Source organism: Cottoperca gobio, chromosome 19, assembly GCF_900634415.1.
Source record: "Cottoperca gobio chromosome 19, fCotGob3.1, whole genome shotgun sequence".
NCBI classification, from domain to species: Eukaryota; Metazoa; Chordata; class Actinopteri; order Perciformes; family Bovichtidae; genus Cottoperca; species Cottoperca gobio.
Window position 1 is genome coordinate 12,099,727 of NC_041373.1, and position 18,883 is coordinate 12,118,609.

The following is an 18,883-nucleotide window of genomic DNA, read 5'->3' on the forward strand; positions in this document are numbered from 1 at the left end:
ATCTAAACATGCTTAATTTCTCCTGTCTTTATTTAGTGTATTAGCAGTTTACAAGTCGATGCAATGACATTTATAAACCAATAAATGAATTGTTTGTTTGGAATAAAATAGGCTACAGATCAAGCACATACAGTAAAACACAATAACAGACACAGCATAAATAAATAATATAGAGTAAAAGCTGTGTGTATATTAAAAGGTCCTGCACACACACAGGTTATTTTACTTATTAATAGAACCTCTTTGCACGACAGTAGAGTGGAGGTGTGTGCAAAATGTGCTTGATTGGCATGGCGGAACTTACATTTTTGAGTGCAACCAAAGTCTCTTAAATTACATCCATGAGCAGATAAGATCCACATTGAAAACACCTGCATGGGTGTGCAGAGGCTTTAAGTAAATATGTTAATGGAGTCTGAAAACCGGACTCCTTCAGACAGGGTTATCCCTTAAACTGTGTTTTTTTTCCAAAGCAAAGCCTTCAGTTTCAGGGGAACTTCCAATTCCAGTTTGAGGTTTTCAGGCTGTGCACTGCAAGTGTATTTGACACTTGCAGTGCACTTGTTTTTTAACAAATGCACATTCAGTTGGACCAAAATGTAATATTGCTAGTATGTTTAAAACAATAAATATAACTACATACTAGACCTGTGTGTGACACTGACAATTAAACAAATACCAAATGACTGTTTTACATTAAGCCCAAGGCACAAGAGAATTTATAGAAACCACAAAGACCGATGCAAACAACTCTTGCGGAAGATATTTTAATTTATATAGTTTGAGGCCAACAATTTGTTTTTACAAAAATAATAAAAAGAAATTAAGTGTAATCTCCATACTGTAGAAAGAGTTGCATGACGAAGTCCCGGGGTAAGCTGGGCAGAGGCATTGCATAATTAGCAAAAAAACACAAGTAAAAACAACAGATTCAAGTAAAAAGTCATGTAATCACAACAACGTCACATCAAAGCCTGGTGGCAATTCTTGGAAATTAAGACTCTTGCTGGGTTTCACTTTTGGTCAGAAGAGTCAAACTGAACCCACCTTTTCCAGACATTAATTGACAGCAAGGTGCCAAGTAGGACTTAGTGAAGTATGTTGCTTTTAAAAAATTCAAGTTGGTATTGAAATGTGTGAGAAATTTCAATCAAAGTATGAAATTCTTGATCGTGAGCCTGCAGCATCAGGCATGACATCTTCAGAGGATGTATGTTTATGAACACGGACGACTCCTTTTGTTCAGTTTAACTCCCCTGCTCCACATAAAGCCTGTTCAAATATATTAATTTACTTTCTTAACGCTGGTGCTATCGCTGGCAGCTGTGTCATAATGGCACTTCTCCACACATCGTCTTGGAAACCATCCCCGTACACGCTCTCCAACTTGAATGCCAAAACAGAAAGAAAGGACACCGTTATACATTTGTTACAGTGCATTAAGAAAACACATTTAATTAAAACCACAGCCCATCTCATCTCACCTGTAATATGCTCCTCGTTCAAAACTTTATCTCCATACATCCACCATCTAAAGAAAACCAAAAAACATTTATTAGGAGAATTCAAATGGACAAAAACAATGCAGTGTTGGTGCATTACTCATGGATTCAAAAGAAATCCTTAAATCTGACACCCAACCATCCAGTAGAGTTGGTTTGATTTCCAGTTTTGCTGGTCTGGTGTAAAAGGGTTAAATTGGTTTGATTTTATACAGACCGGCTGAAGCGGCACATGTCATGACATGTTCTGGAAATTGGGGGTGACGCGAAGAGGCAGCGTTAGTCACAAAGAAAAACTAAAACTGCATCAATACAATTTCAGATTTCAAGCCGACGAAAGAGATGAGCCGAGAAGACATGGATGAGGCGACGCGTAAACACAACTGGAGTTGCTACACTGTCATTCATGGACCCTCTCAGTCTCACTATGTTTTACTCGGGAGCGTCTGCTGAGTCAAGTGCGACATCTAGAGGTGAAATACGGTATACCGGTCAAGTGTTTGGCTTAATATCAAAACGGTTTGGACATTTTTACACCGGCCTAACCCTACAATCCAGACTTCTAGACATACAATCATGATAGTTTGTTTGGTCTGATTGAACTTACTTGGTGCCACGCGTGGCCAGGATGGTGTCCCCCTTGTTGAGGGGGATCCTTGGCTCCTCGGTGCAGGGGGTTCTAAAAAAGGTTTGGAGACCTTTGCTGATTGGGCAGCAAGCTCCATTATAGTCCTCCACTGCCCGATACTGGACCTGCTGGCCGAGGCATACAACTTATCTGGTTATTCTACTGCTCCGGCTACAACTTAGTGCAGTCAAACGGCTGACAACAATCTGCTTTTACATAATAGTATTTTAAAAGTACAGCCAATAACTTTATAGGTTTGAGTAGTAAACCTACTGGTGTGCGTCTGTGCGACATGTAAATCAACACCACATGGATGTCACAATACAGATTTGACAGGTACTTACACTTCTCACTCGTTTATCAGCTTTCTGCTTCAGCTGCTCGATCTGTTTAAAAAGAGAAACAAGACAATTAACCTCACTATTGTTCGACAATGTCATTTTTATCTCACCGTTTAACAGGAAAAGTATTGTACTAATTACAATAACTTATTCCTGAAATCCTTTTACACATTCTACAAATCAAAGATTATTTATCATTTAACATACAAAAAAAGAACAGTGACAGACAAATCATTACAGCATCAACTTAACAACAAACTGAACCTACAGTTAAGGTGTGCTGGTGACACTTGGGATGGACTGGCCATTCAATGCCATCACCCTTGGGCGTCCCTGACCACGTGAAAACTTGTTTGAAGTTCAACCAGCGGGTGCCGAGGTCGTAAGGGAAGGTGAAGTCCTCCCCTGTTTGGTAGTGCTGTATTCTGTCTTTGGCCTAGTGGAAGACACAGAGAAGGGTTGTGTGTCAATGGGACCGTGTGGGCGGGGTGGTGTCAGGTTTCAGCCCGCTACATTGTACTGACAGACGATCCTGGAACGTGTGTGAATTAGTCATACAAGTGACATTTTGACAATGAAATGTTGAAAACATGTTAATTATAAATCACTTAATATTCTGTGAGAAGAGAAAGCAGTTTGACATCCGTTATAGATTTTTATTGTTTGTAAATCAAACAATAACAATTTTAGCAATCTAAAATTACACCATCACAAAACAAACATTGGAAACCAAAGAACCCTGCTGACCTTTTCCTCGATCCAGGACTCGATTGAGGTCTTATTTCGAAGGATGACTTTCATCTGAAAAAGGACAAACTATTTCAATATCGGAGTCAATTTATGTTTTCAAATAAAGCTGGAGTCGGGGACTTTGACTTAGAAATGAACACCTGTTACATTAAAGCCCTTGCCAATAGAGTTCACACAAAGCTGATAAGCCAATTGCGTAATTACTCTCCCTGAGCGAGGGGGGAGACTAAAATGGCCTTGCAAGGTTAATGCTGAAATGTTTGAAATATCACATTCCATAGCCAACAGCTTGTAAAAATATTAAACTCCAATGAAAAAACACACCTGTATGAAGAAAAGCATGCCAACGGCAATAGTGGTGCCCAGTGCCAAGCCTAAGGCAAAGAGTGTGGCAGCAAAGGCGGGCACACTGAATGGCATGAGGGGCTGGAATTGACGCACAGCACTCATATCAATCTTCACAGTGCTCCAGCCAAATGATATCTACAGTGAGGAAAAAGAAAACAACTTGAAATGAATAACATCAGTATCAAAAGGATCAAATTAATGAGGCAACTCTGAGAAGAGCTGTGGTGGAATTAGGCCATGGTGTAGTGCAGTAAGGAGACTACTGACCCTCTCATACAGCTGCGTGTACATGGTCATAATGAAGATGATGGCAGCGTGTGAGCAGCCCATTGGAGCCAGCAGCAAGAAGCTGGTGAAGTAGGCGTGGTTCAGGTGGCCGCAGCAGTTGTTGATCCAAGGGCAATGATGGTCCATCTTCATCACACACCTGGGGAAAGGAAGCAAAGGATGAGAGGAGTGCTGCGCAATTGACTGGTTGTTTAAGAGGACGTAGAGTGACAAGTCAAGTCACACTGAATCTTCTTAGGGATTTACCAGCTATAGTGCTGTCTCTGTGCTCTTTAAGTCCATCTCACACAGGTGAGAGAAAGCCTATTCTTACTTTGGTAATAAATGTAGCTACCTGTTACACTTGCGACAATGGTGGGATCTGGGGGACTTATACCCTTGGCACACTCTGCAGTACTGTAGGTACTGGGTATCCTGTTGATTCTCCTGTTTCGGGACAAACAAACAAGTTAAATGTCGGATATAACATCTTTCCGATGATTAAATGGTTTCACTCTATATTACATATTTAAGTGGTCATTTTGCAGACATGGTCCCAACCTGTTCTGTACACTATATATATGAACAAACACCAAATGCCATAATGCTTCTTGAGTTTCCTTACTGGTTTCCAGCCAAGAGGGATGTATCCAGGTCCAACAAACATAGCATTGAAGTAGTTGTAGAGGATGAGGACAGACCAGTTGAGGAGCATGATGAAGTTAATGCTGCCTCCTGTAGTGTCTAGCGGCCAGTACCAGATAATGGAGTCCAAAATCGCCATGGTTGAGCATATAGCAATGACAGACAGGGCTATGACTGGACCCCAGTGGCACAATCTTCGAACCTCATGGAGGTTCTGAAATGTCACAAATGTTGACAGGAAATTCATCTTTTCGCCACAAGGTAAGTACTAGTGTTTTGGTTGAGTTCCTGAAATGTATTGACCAAGCTTCAATGAGTTACTTTTTTCCTCTGCTACCTTGCAAAGTCAGCGGTGCAGGTGATGCACATATTTTTTCTCGTCTTCTGAGTACCCAGCAACTGGCATGCTCTTGGGTCACTGGGGCTTTCCGTGTCCCATTGTTCCTTGCCGTGGCAAAGAGCAGCATTCTCTCCTGCCAGTTTTCGGAGCACACTATCCTTATGACAGACTCAAATTCCCCATCTAACAGAAAGAGAGCAAGAGAGAGACAATTTAAAACATTAGTGAGCTACATTTACTGACCCAAGTTTGTTGTAGTCTATGAAATAAGTTGCCAGATTATTAAGCACACCTACCTAAAATTAATACAGTCAAATATAACAGCACTGTAATAAATCATACCTCCATGAAGGTTAAAATGTTCAGTTTTCTGTTTTAGAGTGGTGTTGATTGAAATTACACAATTTTTTTAATCTTTATTGAAATATTTATAATATTAACTCTAATTTCATTGACATACATGACATGAAGAATGTATGCTATATCTGTCCCACACTTGTTTTTACAGTAACATTTTGAGTACGCTGATTACAAAAACTTGTTTGTTTTTTTCTACTTTCACACCTTGGTCGTCATTGCCATATCACAATACTATTAGCTAATAGCTTTAAGGCAAGCATACTAAACGTGAACATATAATGCACAAAAGGTGTGTCGTGCTGCATTTCTAGATTGCTGGCACAGCCATAGCATTTCCCAAACAGCGACCAAACTAATTAGCTTTAAACCGAGCTAGCTAAACCGCATCAAGAAAACAAACAATGTATTGGAACATTATATGCAAGCACATTCACGAGACCACTCTGGTAATACTAATAATAAACTACATCACGGATTATGTCTTTGGAAAACATTTTGATTCGGATTTGTACAAAGGCTAACGTAACAGCAGTTAGCTAGCTATCTAGCTAGCTAGATAGCCAGCTTGATTAGACTAACGTAATACTGCCAGAAGGTGCAAAGAGAAAACATCAATAATGTTGCTTCTTACAAATATAACGAATACTTACTGGTATGCATATATGCACATTTTGTATGGATAAAGAGAAAAAACTGTCACTTTAAATTACAAACCTGGCCACTTCCTTGGTTTTTTTCTTCAATTTCTTCTGTGTACAGAGAGGAACCTTCCTCTTGGTGTCTCAGATACTGTTACCCCCAACCCCTTGTGGACACTTTTAAATCTGCAATTTATCACTCAACCATTACAGAACTTAGAAAAATATATTTTATATTCACGCTTGGAAAAAATTAACGCAATTAATGTTTCCTTTTTCACTTGCTGAACCACTTTCACCTTAGGAAAAATACAAATAAATTCCTGTTTCTTGCCGAGCGCATTATACTGCGACTCAAGGAAGAGACTCCATTCGATACTTGTTGTTATTATCCTGAGCTAACTGTCAACCAGAAAGCCTCCTGTTTTAAACCTAAACGTCAAAATGTCTTCAGACTTTGAAGCATACGAGCTGGACTTTGGAACCATTACTGCAGAAGTAACTAATAAAATTGGCCGAATTCCCAAACTAAGTGGAGGTAAGACAGTTTAATACATCAGTTGGAATCGCTGAGCTGGAGCTAGCTATCAGTTAGCTGGCATTTCTCATCTGTGAAGGCTAGCTAACGGTAGCAGGTGTAGCATACAGTACTTAATGTGTTATTTAATTTACCATATTATCTTCAAGTAAAATATTTATTTCCCTAAACGTCGCTCGAGTGTGTTCTTGACTCTCGTGTAAATGGGGGAATCACGTGTTGCTGTCTGGCTTACTAGCTTGGTATATCTTTAATGGATTTAGTCAGTGTAACAATGTGCAACACTGAGCTTCGTGACACATAACATCTTATATGTTTTCCGGTAGTTAACGTACGAATGCATTTATAAGCTACTAACCGCTATAATGGTAGAGTTAAGAGGACATGAGCCTTTGGTCACTTTTATTATAGTTGGTAAATATGAATTGAAATAATATAAATTAATGGATAGGAAGTGAACTTTCACTGGCATTACGGTCATTCCACAGAGGTTTGATAATGAAAGTGTTATTTGTTTATGAATGGTCATGGTGGAGTTTCGGAATCACCATGACAACATGTGTTTCATTCACCAAAATGAAACTGACGTCCATGACAACATTAGTAAACATTGGGCAGTGAGCGCTGTAATTGTACAAGAAGAAGTCAAACCTGGGTGTGGATGTAAGACTTGTGTGCATGTGGTTTCTTTCTAAACTTCAGAGACATGTAATGTTGCTCAAGTGAATTGGTCACAATAAAAGGTGTAAATGAGTCTGTTGGTCTGATATTTTTGCAATGAACTGCCTTCTGCCTGATAGATGCTAGAATAGCTTACAACCCTTATGCCTGAATGAGTGCATATAGAAAATAGATAGAAAGATAGATGGATGAATGAAATGATAAAACATTCAATGTTAGCCAAATGACCATTCAAGTGTTCAGATGGGAGTCATATACATATTTCTTGTTTCCTTTTTGTTGTATTTTATTTCCTTGTATTGTCCACATGGATTACACTCATGCAGCCACTTTAGATTCTGTAGTCACATAGTTGGGCCTGATGGCTAAGAAACATCAAGTTCACACTGCAGCCTATATTATTTTTATTTGTCGCTGTCAGGTATCGGCATTTCACAAATGTTTCAGGTTGTTTTTTATTTGCTTGATTGGACGGATACATATTCATTACCAAAGAGCTTTGCAAACAATATCTTGTATAGTTACTTTTATTGTTAGTTTTTTTTGTCCACTCCAAACGCAATACATAAAACATAGGGGAGAGAATTCAACTGATTTGACAAGTGTTGGGTTCCACTCAGAATTCCTTTTTATTTGTCAAATAGTAAATGTATATTTATTCGAACATATTTTGACCAAACCACACACTGTGAGGTTTAGTGTGTTAATATGAAATAGGCACAATGGTGTACCAATATCTACAATAAAAAAAAAAAAAGTATAAATGGGTGGACAACAGGCACATCCCTTTGTATACAGGGTAAAGATGATAGATAGATGCTGGCTGCCTTACTCACAGGTAAAAGCCTATTGGCACAATCTGTCACAAAACAAAAAGGCTTTAGGGCTGAGAAATATTTTTCTTTCTCTATTTATTTGTTGTTTGTTTTTACTATAAAGTATATTTTTGTGTTCTATCCATTTATATTTAGCTCACACATAAGCGTGTTACAAAAAACATACTACCTTATACATTTGAATAACTTATGTAGTGAATACTAGTCACAGTTTGAAGTGGAGGTATAACTAGCATAGCAATAGCAACCATTGGAAATGCTTTAGATGGTATATAATGAAGTACTTTAAATGCAGTGGCGCTGGCTAAATTGTATTGTCCACAATTGACTTCTGCTCGTAGTTTGTTTTCAGATTTGCCTGCTAAAAACTGCTTCCAACCCTTACTCGGAACATTCATCTCAGAATTGCTCATTGGTTTTTTTTTTAAAGGGCACTGCCTCTCACAAAACCTCGCCTGACTGAATATTTCTCGTTTGGAATTGGCATCTTTGAAGATTCATGGCAGCCCATTCCACAGTGTAATTCCACATTGCATCCTCTCGCCATCTGTTGACTGTGTCAGAGTAAGCCCATATGAATATGCACAAAGCCAAGAAACGAATTACGACCATAAGTATTTGTTCAATGTCTTCTGCCGCCACCAAAATAGTTAACATTTGAATTTCAATTCCCTTCCTTCTCATTAAGGTTTTTCTTCTTTTTCTTAAGTCAATCTGGCTCTTCTTCCTGAAGTGGCTGAATTTTCCCCGTGATTTGACAGCTCTCTATTTAATACATTAATATAGCACCAGACAAAGGGCTTTTGTCATTGCTGTTGTTCTATCTCTCCATTTCACATGTGCACAATTGCTGATAATGGCCAGGGCGTGTGGAAAAAATGTCCTTGCCTGTCTTCATTCATACAATCAAAGCCCTACTTCTTTTTTGTTTGCCTTTACGTCTGTGCAACAAAAAAAAAAGTCCTCATCTGTCCGTCAGCAGGTTCTAGTCTTGGTAAATATCCATACATATTTCACAGCCCTCTAGCTCGGGCCTGAGTTTGAGTAAGAAAGCACCACCATCTCACCTTTCAGTGAATCGCCTCTGGCTGTTTACTGTGTAGGTTGTGAGGCTGGACACAGGTTTTAAAAATTAATTTGAGGACTGCCTATAGTTAATGTTGGCCCATGGTGCCTGAGAAATAAAGATCTTGCCTTTAGATTGTTTACGGTATTGCAGTCCCACAACTGATAGTCTTGTGGTTTGCTTTGAAGCTTGACGTTTTATTGACTTTTATTTGAATTATTTAAAATGATCAAATATTTATCAGTTTAAAGGTTCTACTCGTGAATCTTGATTTTATTTATTTTCTAGAATATTTTCAGCTAAATGATTACTTTTAAGAATATATCTGGAATTTTGTTAATTTATAAAGGAATTGAATACTGTTTAGATTTTCTGAATGACTGTGTTTGAGAGAGACAATTGAAATTGGTCCTGCTCTATCTTGGTTTTGCGCTGCTCGTGTTGTGGAATACTGACATTCTGATACATAGCGTCCTTTCAAAAACTGCCCAAACTGATTCACTAAAACTGGCTGTCTTTTCAAAGACGTTAAGTGCTTTCTATAGTTTCACTTTCTGCTAATCATAATTATCTGAATTTGCTGAACTTAATTGTTTTGTCACTTCTGCTGTATATTATCCTCTAAAGTTTGTAGATTTAGGTATGCTTAAAACAATGTTTGGTTCACTTCCGGACTTCAAGGACACTTGCAAAAGGAGGGTTTATAGAAGAAATGGAGGCCTCCAATCTATGCTTTATCTATATTTGTGATTTACGTTTTTCATGTAATATAAATTGTGATGATTTGGCCTGAAAGTAGTGACTTTGTGAACTGTGGTTCATGATGATGGACTCTATTCTCCCACTATGCAATGGAGATAAGAAATGAAGGAGCTGCTCACAGGCACTTTGCTTGTATATACTGTGTAGCATGATTATATAGTGAATTTGTGACACGCACCGACAGTCTTGGCTCACTGGCACACCGGGAACCGAGCCATCGCTCATGTTATTAGTAACACTACAAGTCAAAATGTCTGCTGTGATAAGGGATCATATCCATTGTTGCAATTCCCCTTTCCTTGTTGAGTGGATGTTGGATAGTGAGAACTAAACAAGACTGTATGTTAAGTATTTCTACTGTAAACTAGGACTGTGGGAAATAATGAGTTAATATACAGTAATCTTTCGTGTTTGGAGATTTAAAAATAAGGACACATACAAGTTAACAGAGCTCAAACTGACGTCTTAAAAAAAGCTTATTTTGTCTCACCGGCAATAAAAAACGTAATTAATTTAAATAAAGTATATAATTCGAAGCAAGCAAATTTAAACACAAAGTTTGTAACCAGTACACAATTGATATTTTTTCTTGATAATAAGTTCACTTTCAGGGCAAAGAGCTCATTTCAGAACAAATACCAGTTCTTATATGTGCAGAAATTAAGTGGTAGTGTCGCTGCCTTTTAAATAACGATGGGATGTACTGTGGTTTACGTGCTTCTTTGGAACTCTCGCAAGTCGTAATGAGTTTCAATCGGTAATGTGGAAGAGCAGCCATGGGGTGAGGTGCAGAACGGTGCGTTAGTCATTCTGAGTGGGACTCATACTTCTGGCAAGTGAGCAAAGCTGACACCTTCCTTCCCTTTGAGTTGGCACGAGGTGTCTCACTGCTCCTCAACAGAAACCAACAAAGGCCTCATAGACGCCAATAACTAAGAGACATCAAATGTTGGCTCGTCGTGTAGAGAGAATGTGTAAATATATCTTCAATTGTGTCCTCGTGTGTTGTTTTCTCCCAGTCTTTCTTTCTCTCTCCCCCTCTCTTCCCCCATTGCGGAGGAGTTAGGTTGTTGTCATGAAGCGCTGTTCCTTTGTCGGCTGATCAATATGTTGCTGTTTTTTTCTCTTTCAGAGGAGAAGACACAGCTGGTTCTAAATGTCGACAAACAGCTTGAAGAAGTCAGAGAGTTGGTATGTCTTTGATCAGTAATTTTCTCCTCTTCCCATTTCCTAAATAATGAATTTGTGCAAAGAGGGAGGGTACAATTTTCACTGGCACCAGACAACAGCACCTGTGTTATCCTGGTGGTGACATGACATGCAGACACACACACACACACACACACACGCACACACACTTCACATGGCGGAAAGGAGGCTTCCTCCTCACATGATTACTTTCCAGTAATCTGCTTTTAAGTGACACCCCTATGACACATTTCAAGCCATTATCTTGAGGTGGGAGTCTTCATGTTGCTGTTTAAAAATGAGCAAAGTCACCTGACAAGAGACAAATTGTTGTTGCAGTTGTCTTGTTATGTCACAGTGATTAGTTTCCTCCAAATCTGCCACAGAGAGACCTGTCTAGCCATGCATCAAATGTACTTTTACTTCATTCGCTGTGACATTGTTGGGCCTGTGCATGTCGCTGCAATGAAAGGGCGCTCATCTTGGCTTGTGTATTTATTTACAGAACAGCCTTCCTCTGTCACAACTTTTATCACACCTCTGAGTGAAGTGAGCGGGAGGCATTTTCTTTTTTTTTTTACAATCAACAATGGAACATATTAAAGTTAATGCCGCTGAAGTTACTCATTTCAGAAAGTTTCATATTTTCACAGTTCTCACAACTTCTAAGTTGAGCAGTTTTTTTGTCAGATGGTAAGCAACCTTTTGTGAAAGTTGGCAACATTTTGGCCGAAATGCATAGATGGTAAGAAAATGATCATTAGAGTGCTTTAAAACATTATAATAAAGTGCACATTGTGTGGTGCCGTAACCTCGTTAACATGATGTAAGTTTGGATCAGAATGAACTCTAAACCTGTCAATTTTGCAATGTTTTATATTCCAAGTTATCTTTTTAGTTGTGATACAAATCTTAAAGTGTTTTGTGAAATTAACGGGATTAACTGCGGCTTTTAGCTGGAGCAGATGGACCTGGAGGCGCGGGAGATCCCCATCCAGAGCCGAGCCATGTACAACAGCAGACTGAAGAGCTACAAGCAGGAGATAGAGAAGCTCGAGAAAGACTTTGTAAGTACTTGCACACCTTCTTAAATGTGAATGTTAAAAAAAAAAAAAAAAATGTAAATCATACAACATTTAGAAAATCCTCTTTTTAAAGTGTGAATTTAATCTGTATAGCAATATACGATTTATGTATCATACTGTAGTACCTTCACCAATTATTTGTGGTTTACATGCACGTCCATTGTTTGCCCCCTCAACAAAACTTCCTCTCTCTCAAACGCACACGCACACGCACACGCACACGCACACGCACACGCACACGCACACACACACAGTCCTACACTGAAGCGCAGCGGTGCGTCCGCTGGGGTTAATTCAGAGTTGATATTTGAACTGGCAAGTGATGCCTATTGAGAAACAGGTTGTGTGTGTTTGTGTTGTTGCTGCAGAATCTGGCCTTGTTTAGTAATTCATAAATCACTGTATGTCTTGACTTGATCTCCAGCCTCTATCAAAGCTTAATGAACAGCCCGATCTTGTGGGTCCACATTGTTGCCTACCAATATTGCTCAAGGTAGTGCACTTAATCAATATGTGATAGAAATGAGCAATTACCGTACTTAATGTAACTCCAATTGTTCGCACGTCTTCTTCTTACCTTTTTTTTTTGTAGCTTTTCCTATTTCCCCTAAGTTGAAAAATATCTTTACTTCAGTGTTTGTATTCAAATCTTTACTGTGCAAAAAAAAAATATCTTTATTTTTTCAGTTGTCTGTTATTGTTTTGTGTTTTGTTGTGCCGGTGCTCACAACACGATAATAAACCCGTAGTGTAAATGTAACCGACCTTGAGCTCGAAAGCAGGCGAGTCCTTCCACCAATCAAATGTGACGTGAGATCCACAGACTCGGAATGGGTTGTAAAAACAAATGCTGAGTTTTTTATATTTAAGAACTTTTAGTATAATTAACGCAAGGCTGACCTGCGATAATGCAGCATTTAACCTTAATGTGGTTCCAAGGAAGTGTTTTGGTTAAAACAAATCCAAAACCTTGAAATGAATTGAAGGTGTAGCTTTCCCCTTGTGATCTTTACTTCGATAGAGTACTTATAGTTGGGCAGCTAACGTTTGAGGGTAAGGATATCAGGGAAGAATGGTCATTTAAAATAAAGACATTATATTTTTACATAATGAAATGAAAGCCGTGAGAATCGCATTCAACAAAATATAAATATTCTGAATGTTTTTATAAATGTTATGTAAAATAATTCAGTGAATTATGACATAATTATCCAAATCTTCCTATTTTGCGTCTCATTGTACAATCTGAATTAAAACCTGCTTACTTTTCACCCTATTCATTATCTCAAACATCTGCCTAATAATACTTCATATCATACACCATGCAACTTCAATAATCTCTCTTGAAATAAATGCAGGAATATAATAACAATAACACCTCAATAACACTTCCAAGTAAACCTGCACAAACAACCCATTTGGATGGAGATATCATGTGCTAGTGATCTGTGAGAATGCCCCAGCGACGTGCTAACTGAGATCACAGGAGGAGATCTCCGCGCCACGACAGTTTACTTTCCTCGCCACGGGCATTTAATTGGCTGACGATTAATCTTTAACTTTTCTTCTCTCCACACTTACCGTGCTTAATCATCCAGCAGTCAACACCTGATGCGGCTGATATTGGTGCAAACTTTCATCACTTGCATTTGTATGCCAGTTCTAGAGGCACATGTATCCAAATGGGTTTTCTTTAACCTGGAAAAAGTTCCACTTTTTACAAAACAAAATGTTTCTCGCACAGAACACGATTTACTTCTTAAATCTCACTTTCCATATCACTGCGTACTTGTGCGTCCCACAACACTGACATGCAAAAAGCAGAAGGTAGCAGTAGGATAGTCCGAGTGGATGAAGAATAAAAGACTATTCGCCCTGCGTGTAGCTGTGACTCCCCAGTTTAACAGAGTCATTTTCACTTTTACACCTCTGTGTGTGGTGTGGTCAGATCAGTGTGCATTTAAACCAGGATCACCCACCTCACACAGTAACATCAAGTATATCTTGTCTCTCGTAAATCTGATGCAAGTGTTCAGAAGGCGAGAATTTCAGCCCCCTCAGATGTGCCTCAGATGTGCCAAATGCTATAGCCAAGCTCAGCCTCTCACTTCCTGCAGGCCCAGGGAGGACATGACACTCGGCCTCGAAAGGCGTATAGTGGAAAAAAGGCAATCTCCTTTCTTTTTAATGTAAAAAGCTCAGGCTTTGTTGTGCTTTCCGTGGATATCAAGGCCTTTCCACTCCCTTACTACTCAATCTCCCCCCAACCCCACCCCCTACTGGCCTCCCACGGGTGTCTCCCCCCTTAACCTGCTCTCTCATCCTCCCATTCACCCGTGGTTTGAAGTCTTCCTACCACCGGTGTGCCAGCTTGAGACCTCATTCCTGCTCCTTTCCAGACAGGGCCTGAGTCGACCTCTGTAACCCAGCCATTTCATCCAGGAAGACAACTTATCAAACGGGCATCCCAGAGGTGTATATATATATTTATATATATATATATATATATATATGTGTGTGAGTGTATATGATGTAGCTTTGTTGGCTTGGCTGACAGCTTCATTGCGATAATAGAGGGGACAGTGGGGGTCTTAAAGGTGCTGGGTCGTGACAAACGGGCATCGCGGCCTCTAAAGGGGGATGCCAGCCTAACAACAGAAAGAGTGTGAAAAAAAATTAAAAGGAACAATGAAAATCCTTTTTGATGGCGTCTGCTTGTCCTGGTCAGGGGAAGCAGGATGGCATGGCTCTTAGCAGTGGCTTTGATCAGGCAAGGAAGAGGCCCAGCGTAAGCTTAATTTAATGAAATCTATCGGGTAAACAGAGCCTCCATCCTCAAAGGGCCACGCTTGGTCCGTCCCAGTAGGGAAGGTGGGGGTCTGCAGACGTCCGCTGAGTCTTGAAAAAAACACAATTCACTTTTGAGGATGTGACTCAAATGATGTACCATACTAATTGTGAATGTGTGATGGGCATAAGGAGGTGTCAGACATAAGCCTGTCTTAAAGCGACATTGACTCTGTTTTCAGTACGCCAGGTCTGTGCTTGAATATATTATGCAAATGTTTTAATCCAACGCAGATTTCATTGAACCTGCAGTTTTAAAAGTGTGTTTTTAAACAAACTTTAAATATCATGATCTTATTGGTAAAACAGGAATTGAAACTGCGGCGTCCCACCTTCAAGCTCATTCAGTTTCCCAGTTTAGCACATGAGTTGAATTACAGTTACAAGAAATCACAAATATAAAAGGTGCATCTCTGAATTCACTCTCATTACTCCACACGTTAAGGGTCTCTTTTATAATGTGTTACTTTTTACTTTGAGGCGTCAGTGTACTTCCCAGTCGCGCTCGCTGCTGCTGCGGTTGTTGATCCCTTTTTGCAGCAGATGGCGGTATTGCTCTAAGAATTATCTGCTACGTCAGGTACAGGACAAGGACAATATTGGGCACATTTACCAATTACTTTGCCTTTCTGATGTATGAGTGGACTTGCTATGATAAATCCTTCCACTTATTACTATGCCTGACCTCACCCTTTATGCTTTGTAATAGAGATTGAAAATAATGTTACTAGAAATGTCCTTGTGGTAAAAGCCCATTTAATACAAAGTGGCCTCCAACTTTGTGTTTTCTTTAGTTTGTCCCCGTCTAGTCAAGCTCTGAAAGTTAATTAAGGAAGCAAAATAAAATAGGTCCGCTTTAAAAGTATTATATATGTTATATATTGTAATCATTTCAAACTATAACTCTCCCATCTCCTCTCCCAATTAATCTTTCTGACATTCGGTGTTGCTGCTAGTATTTCCCCTCATGTTAATGTTTAAAGCGATGAGCTTCCTCTTTTTTGTCTTTTCAATAGCAAACACATTTCTGGTCCAAATGTAAAAGACTTTTGTGTTCCAGGATCCTTGAGTCTGATGAAGGTTAATTGATTGTAATGAAATATCAAGCACTGACAAGTTTTATGGTTGAATTCTCCACATTTTTCTTCTCAATAAGTGGAAATGGGTGTCAATGATGGTCAAGGCAGTTTTGTTGACTGGCACGAGAGTCACTGAGTAATTGTTTGGTACAATGCCGCAGGATTCATTTAGTCAGATCTACCTCAATCTTTTGGCTGAAAAGAAATCTATTGTTGATTTTCCATAATAAGCTGTATACTCATTCATCAAGTACCTTGGGAACGTCATCCATTACCAAACATGGGTGTTCCCTTTGTAATGCATATCATTACCCAGTCTTTATGTGAGATTGAGTATAAATAATGCAAGTTACTATAAGATGTGGAAAATGTGACGAGGTCAACTTTTAAATCACCAGAAGTGCAGTACTTACCTTTTATTTTGAAAAGTAAGGGTTGAAATTACGATTGAATTATTTATTTTCTTCTTTCTTCCTAGATTTATTTCTTCCTTTTTTTTTTTTTTTTTAATGAAAATTGCAAATACTTGAGATTTTCTGTTATTGTATCACTAAGCTCACTGTCACAGGGATGCAACGACAACGCTTCCTAATTTCTGATTGTCCATTGGGGGTATTGTTTGGAGTTACAGTCACGGTCAAGTGTGTTATCTGGACTGCCTTTTAAAAAAATAAATAAAAAATAAAAAAGCTTTAGATGGATGCCTCCTAGTGTCCGCCCAGGGAGATAATTAATGGATTTCCAAAGAGTCAGCCAACCTTGAAATATTGAACAGATTATTTGCCAGGTACACAGAGGTGAATGCAATGAGGACTATGCTGGTGCTGATTCCATTTATTTTTTTTCTATCTTGTTTTCTTTTTTACCTGGAGTTTCATAAGTTGCATCATCTAAGTGACCTTCTAGAGATAACTTGAAATGTAGCTTTCATTTGAGGCAAACATTGAGTGCTGTATTTAACATATTGGTGCGTTCGACCTTTTTGGAGAAAGGGTTTGATTTTTTTTTATGAAATACAAATAAGATCAGTTAATGATTTAAATCATATGTGTATCAAATGTGATCATGCCTCAGATGAGGTCATGGTAAACTATTGTAACTCAGTTTTTTTTGTTTGGGCCCCTATCAGAATAAATTGACTTGTTGTAGAAGAACTAATGAATGACTCTTGACTTTACCACACACAGCTCAGGCTCCATGTTTCAGTTGCCAGTAAGAATGCTATCAGAAGTTTTCCATAAGCCTCTTTTTCTGTTTCCAAACCCCAGAGCTATTTGTTGCCTCTGCATCTGAAGGTCATCCTTGATCGGTTCATCATTGGCAATGAATTAACATTTTTCCAGGGTTTTTGAAATGCCATGTAAAGTATAGGGTATTGGCTCTATGTGCATGCTTTCTATGTGGGTTATTTACGCTCTACTCGAAGCATACTAATACCTTGTTTTGTATTTAAAGACCCCCCACCCACCCTCCAAATATAACCAAATAGATGAAGATGAGGCCGCTCTTCATTTAGGTGCTGTATAAATGTTTATGTCCCATATTTTTAATTAGTGGTCACGGACAATTCAAGGTTGTGGAGACGATCCAACTTTGGCTGATAGCGGCCATAGACTCATTATGTTTGGCACAATTAGCAACCTAAAAGGGGAAAGAAGACTTTGTAAAGTCATTTATCAGAAAGTTTTGTATTCGTCTTAAGAAGCTCTAAAATCGTAAAATGTTTTTTTTATTGTTTTTTATAAACCATATGCTGATAATTATGTTGAGATTTAGGTTTTGATGGGAGATTTTAGGACCACTGTACTTATCACTCTGAAACCTCACTAGTAGTGATAAATAAATTAGCGTTGTTGTAATCCATCTTGAAGGGTTCTTGTTGTTTCCCCCCCCCCCCTGTCCTCGTTATGGTGACTCCTGCGAGCAAACAACATGACAGACCAACATGAGTTGGATGTTAGACACTCTAAATCGCCTTAGGTTGCCTTGGTTTACTTGTTCTTATTACACACAAAGGAATGAAGGCAGATTGACTCTTTTCATGGTTTGTTGCTTAACAACCCATCAATGACACTAAAGTCTCACCACTCATAAAAGGACCTCCCCCCCCCCTCCCCCAAATTGACAGGAATCTTTTTCCCATATATTTTCTCTGAGTGCAGATTTAAGATGTAAACAAATGGATCTTCTTCTCTACTTATGAATTATGTCTTTTCATTTGGAAGTTGTTGTGCACACTATGTCTTCCTCAAGCCCTTTGTGGATTTGTGGCGTTGGTGGCTTTTCCATGTCCTCTTTATGGACACGAAAATGGGATTCATTTGCGGATTAGCCTTTTGTTACTCATGTTGAAACCATTTTTTTATGGGTTTGATTGTGTAATGGCAGCAGTGGGTCAAATCTGGGTTGAAGGACAGTGTCGCAATAAGGACACACGAGGATGTGTCGTCCAGAAGTGCCGTGTTCATATTTGATTGAGACACAAACCAGAATATGTGCAATAGTTTTCTGATAGTTTTTTGTTACTTTTTTGGGATTCAAATGTATGCATCATGTTTGACATTATAGGAGACACTGATACCTAATCAGCCACACTGAAGCGTGCTGAAACGTGCTCTTTCCTACACGGTGAATAATCTTTAATACGTAATGTTTTGTTTCCAAATGGAAGTTTTATTGATGGTTGATTGATAAGTCTGTCAAGCACGGGTGGTCACTCCATAACTCCAATAGCATGACAATGTTGTCAATCAGGTGTGATGGCAGTTAAGCATCGATAGGTCATTCTAGAACTTCGACTCCATTTCCCACTGCTGCTATAATAGTGTATTCTCAAATGAACAATTTAAAGTAGTTATTAATACAGTTTATGACCACAATTATAGAGACGAGGCTAAAACCATGCTGGAAAAGCATTACCTCTGTACACTGCTGTTGCCCTTATATTGACCAGACCTGATATGGAACTTACACAAAATATGT

At 38.9% G+C, this 18,883-nt stretch overlaps 2 protein-coding genes across 10 annotated transcripts in view; one reads left to right on the top strand and one right to left on the bottom strand.

Annotated features, from left to right (window-relative positions):
* Positions 1-676: 676 nt before the first annotated feature.
* On the bottom strand, positions 677-6,050 carry zdhhc6 (zDHHC palmitoyltransferase 6). Of its 5 annotated transcripts, none has more exons than XM_029457112.1 (12): positions 5,896-6,050; positions 4,462-5,004; positions 4,192-4,283; positions 3,837-3,996; positions 3,546-3,704; positions 3,219-3,272; positions 2,740-2,907; positions 2,475-2,516; positions 2,110-2,255; positions 1,485-1,531; positions 1,295-1,386; positions 677-878 (listed from the first exon to the last, which is right to left on the bottom strand). In XM_029457112.1, exons 2-12 carry the CDS (start codon positions 4,726-4,728, stop codon positions 768-770), a joined length of 1,338 nt encoding a protein of 445 aa, XP_029312972.1. In that variant the 5' UTR covers positions 4,729-5,004; positions 5,896-6,050; the 3' UTR covers positions 677-767. The 5 variants fall into 5 exon arrangements, with proteins under 5 accessions (XP_029312972.1, XP_029312970.1, XP_029312971.1 ...); XM_029457110.1 differs by having other exon boundaries at positions 2,110-2,258; XM_029457111.1 differs by having other exon boundaries at positions 2,110-2,258; positions 5,832-5,935.
* Positions 6,051-6,157: 107 nt separating this feature from the next.
* vti1a (vesicle transport through interaction with t-SNAREs 1A) overlaps positions 6,158-18,883 on the top strand; it is a 110,056-nt gene continuing 97,330 nt past the window's right edge. For 2 of the 5 annotated variants that reach the window (XM_029457117.1, XM_029457118.1), the window contains exons 1-3: positions 6,158-6,357; positions 10,835-10,893; positions 11,847-11,957. In XM_029457117.1, coding sequence (XP_029312977.1) covers positions 6,264-6,357; positions 10,835-10,893; positions 11,847-11,957 — 264 coding nt within the window. In that variant the 5' untranslated portion in view covers positions 6,158-6,263. The remainder of the gene's footprint in view (positions 6,358-10,834; positions 10,894-11,846; positions 11,958-18,883) is intronic. The other 3 variants (XM_029457115.1, XM_029457119.1, XM_029457116.1) reach the window with 2 other exon arrangements.

What these genes read in the sequence shown, in the direction of transcription:
- zdhhc6 (XM_029457110.1), bottom strand. Translation starts at nt 4,728, where the DNA reads ATGAATTTCCTGTCAACATTTGTGACATTTCAGAACCTCCATGAGGTT. An exon ending in GTCACCAGCACACCTTAACT is followed by an intron (nt 2,517 to 2,739) that starts GTAGGTTCAGTT and finishes CTTTTTAAACAG; the next exon opens with ATCGAGCAGCTGAAGCAGAA. An exon ending in CTGATAAACGAGTGAGAAGT is followed by an intron (nt 2,259 to 2,474) that starts GTAAGTACCTGT and finishes TGCCTCGGCCAG; the next exon opens with CAGGTCCAGTATCGGGCAGT.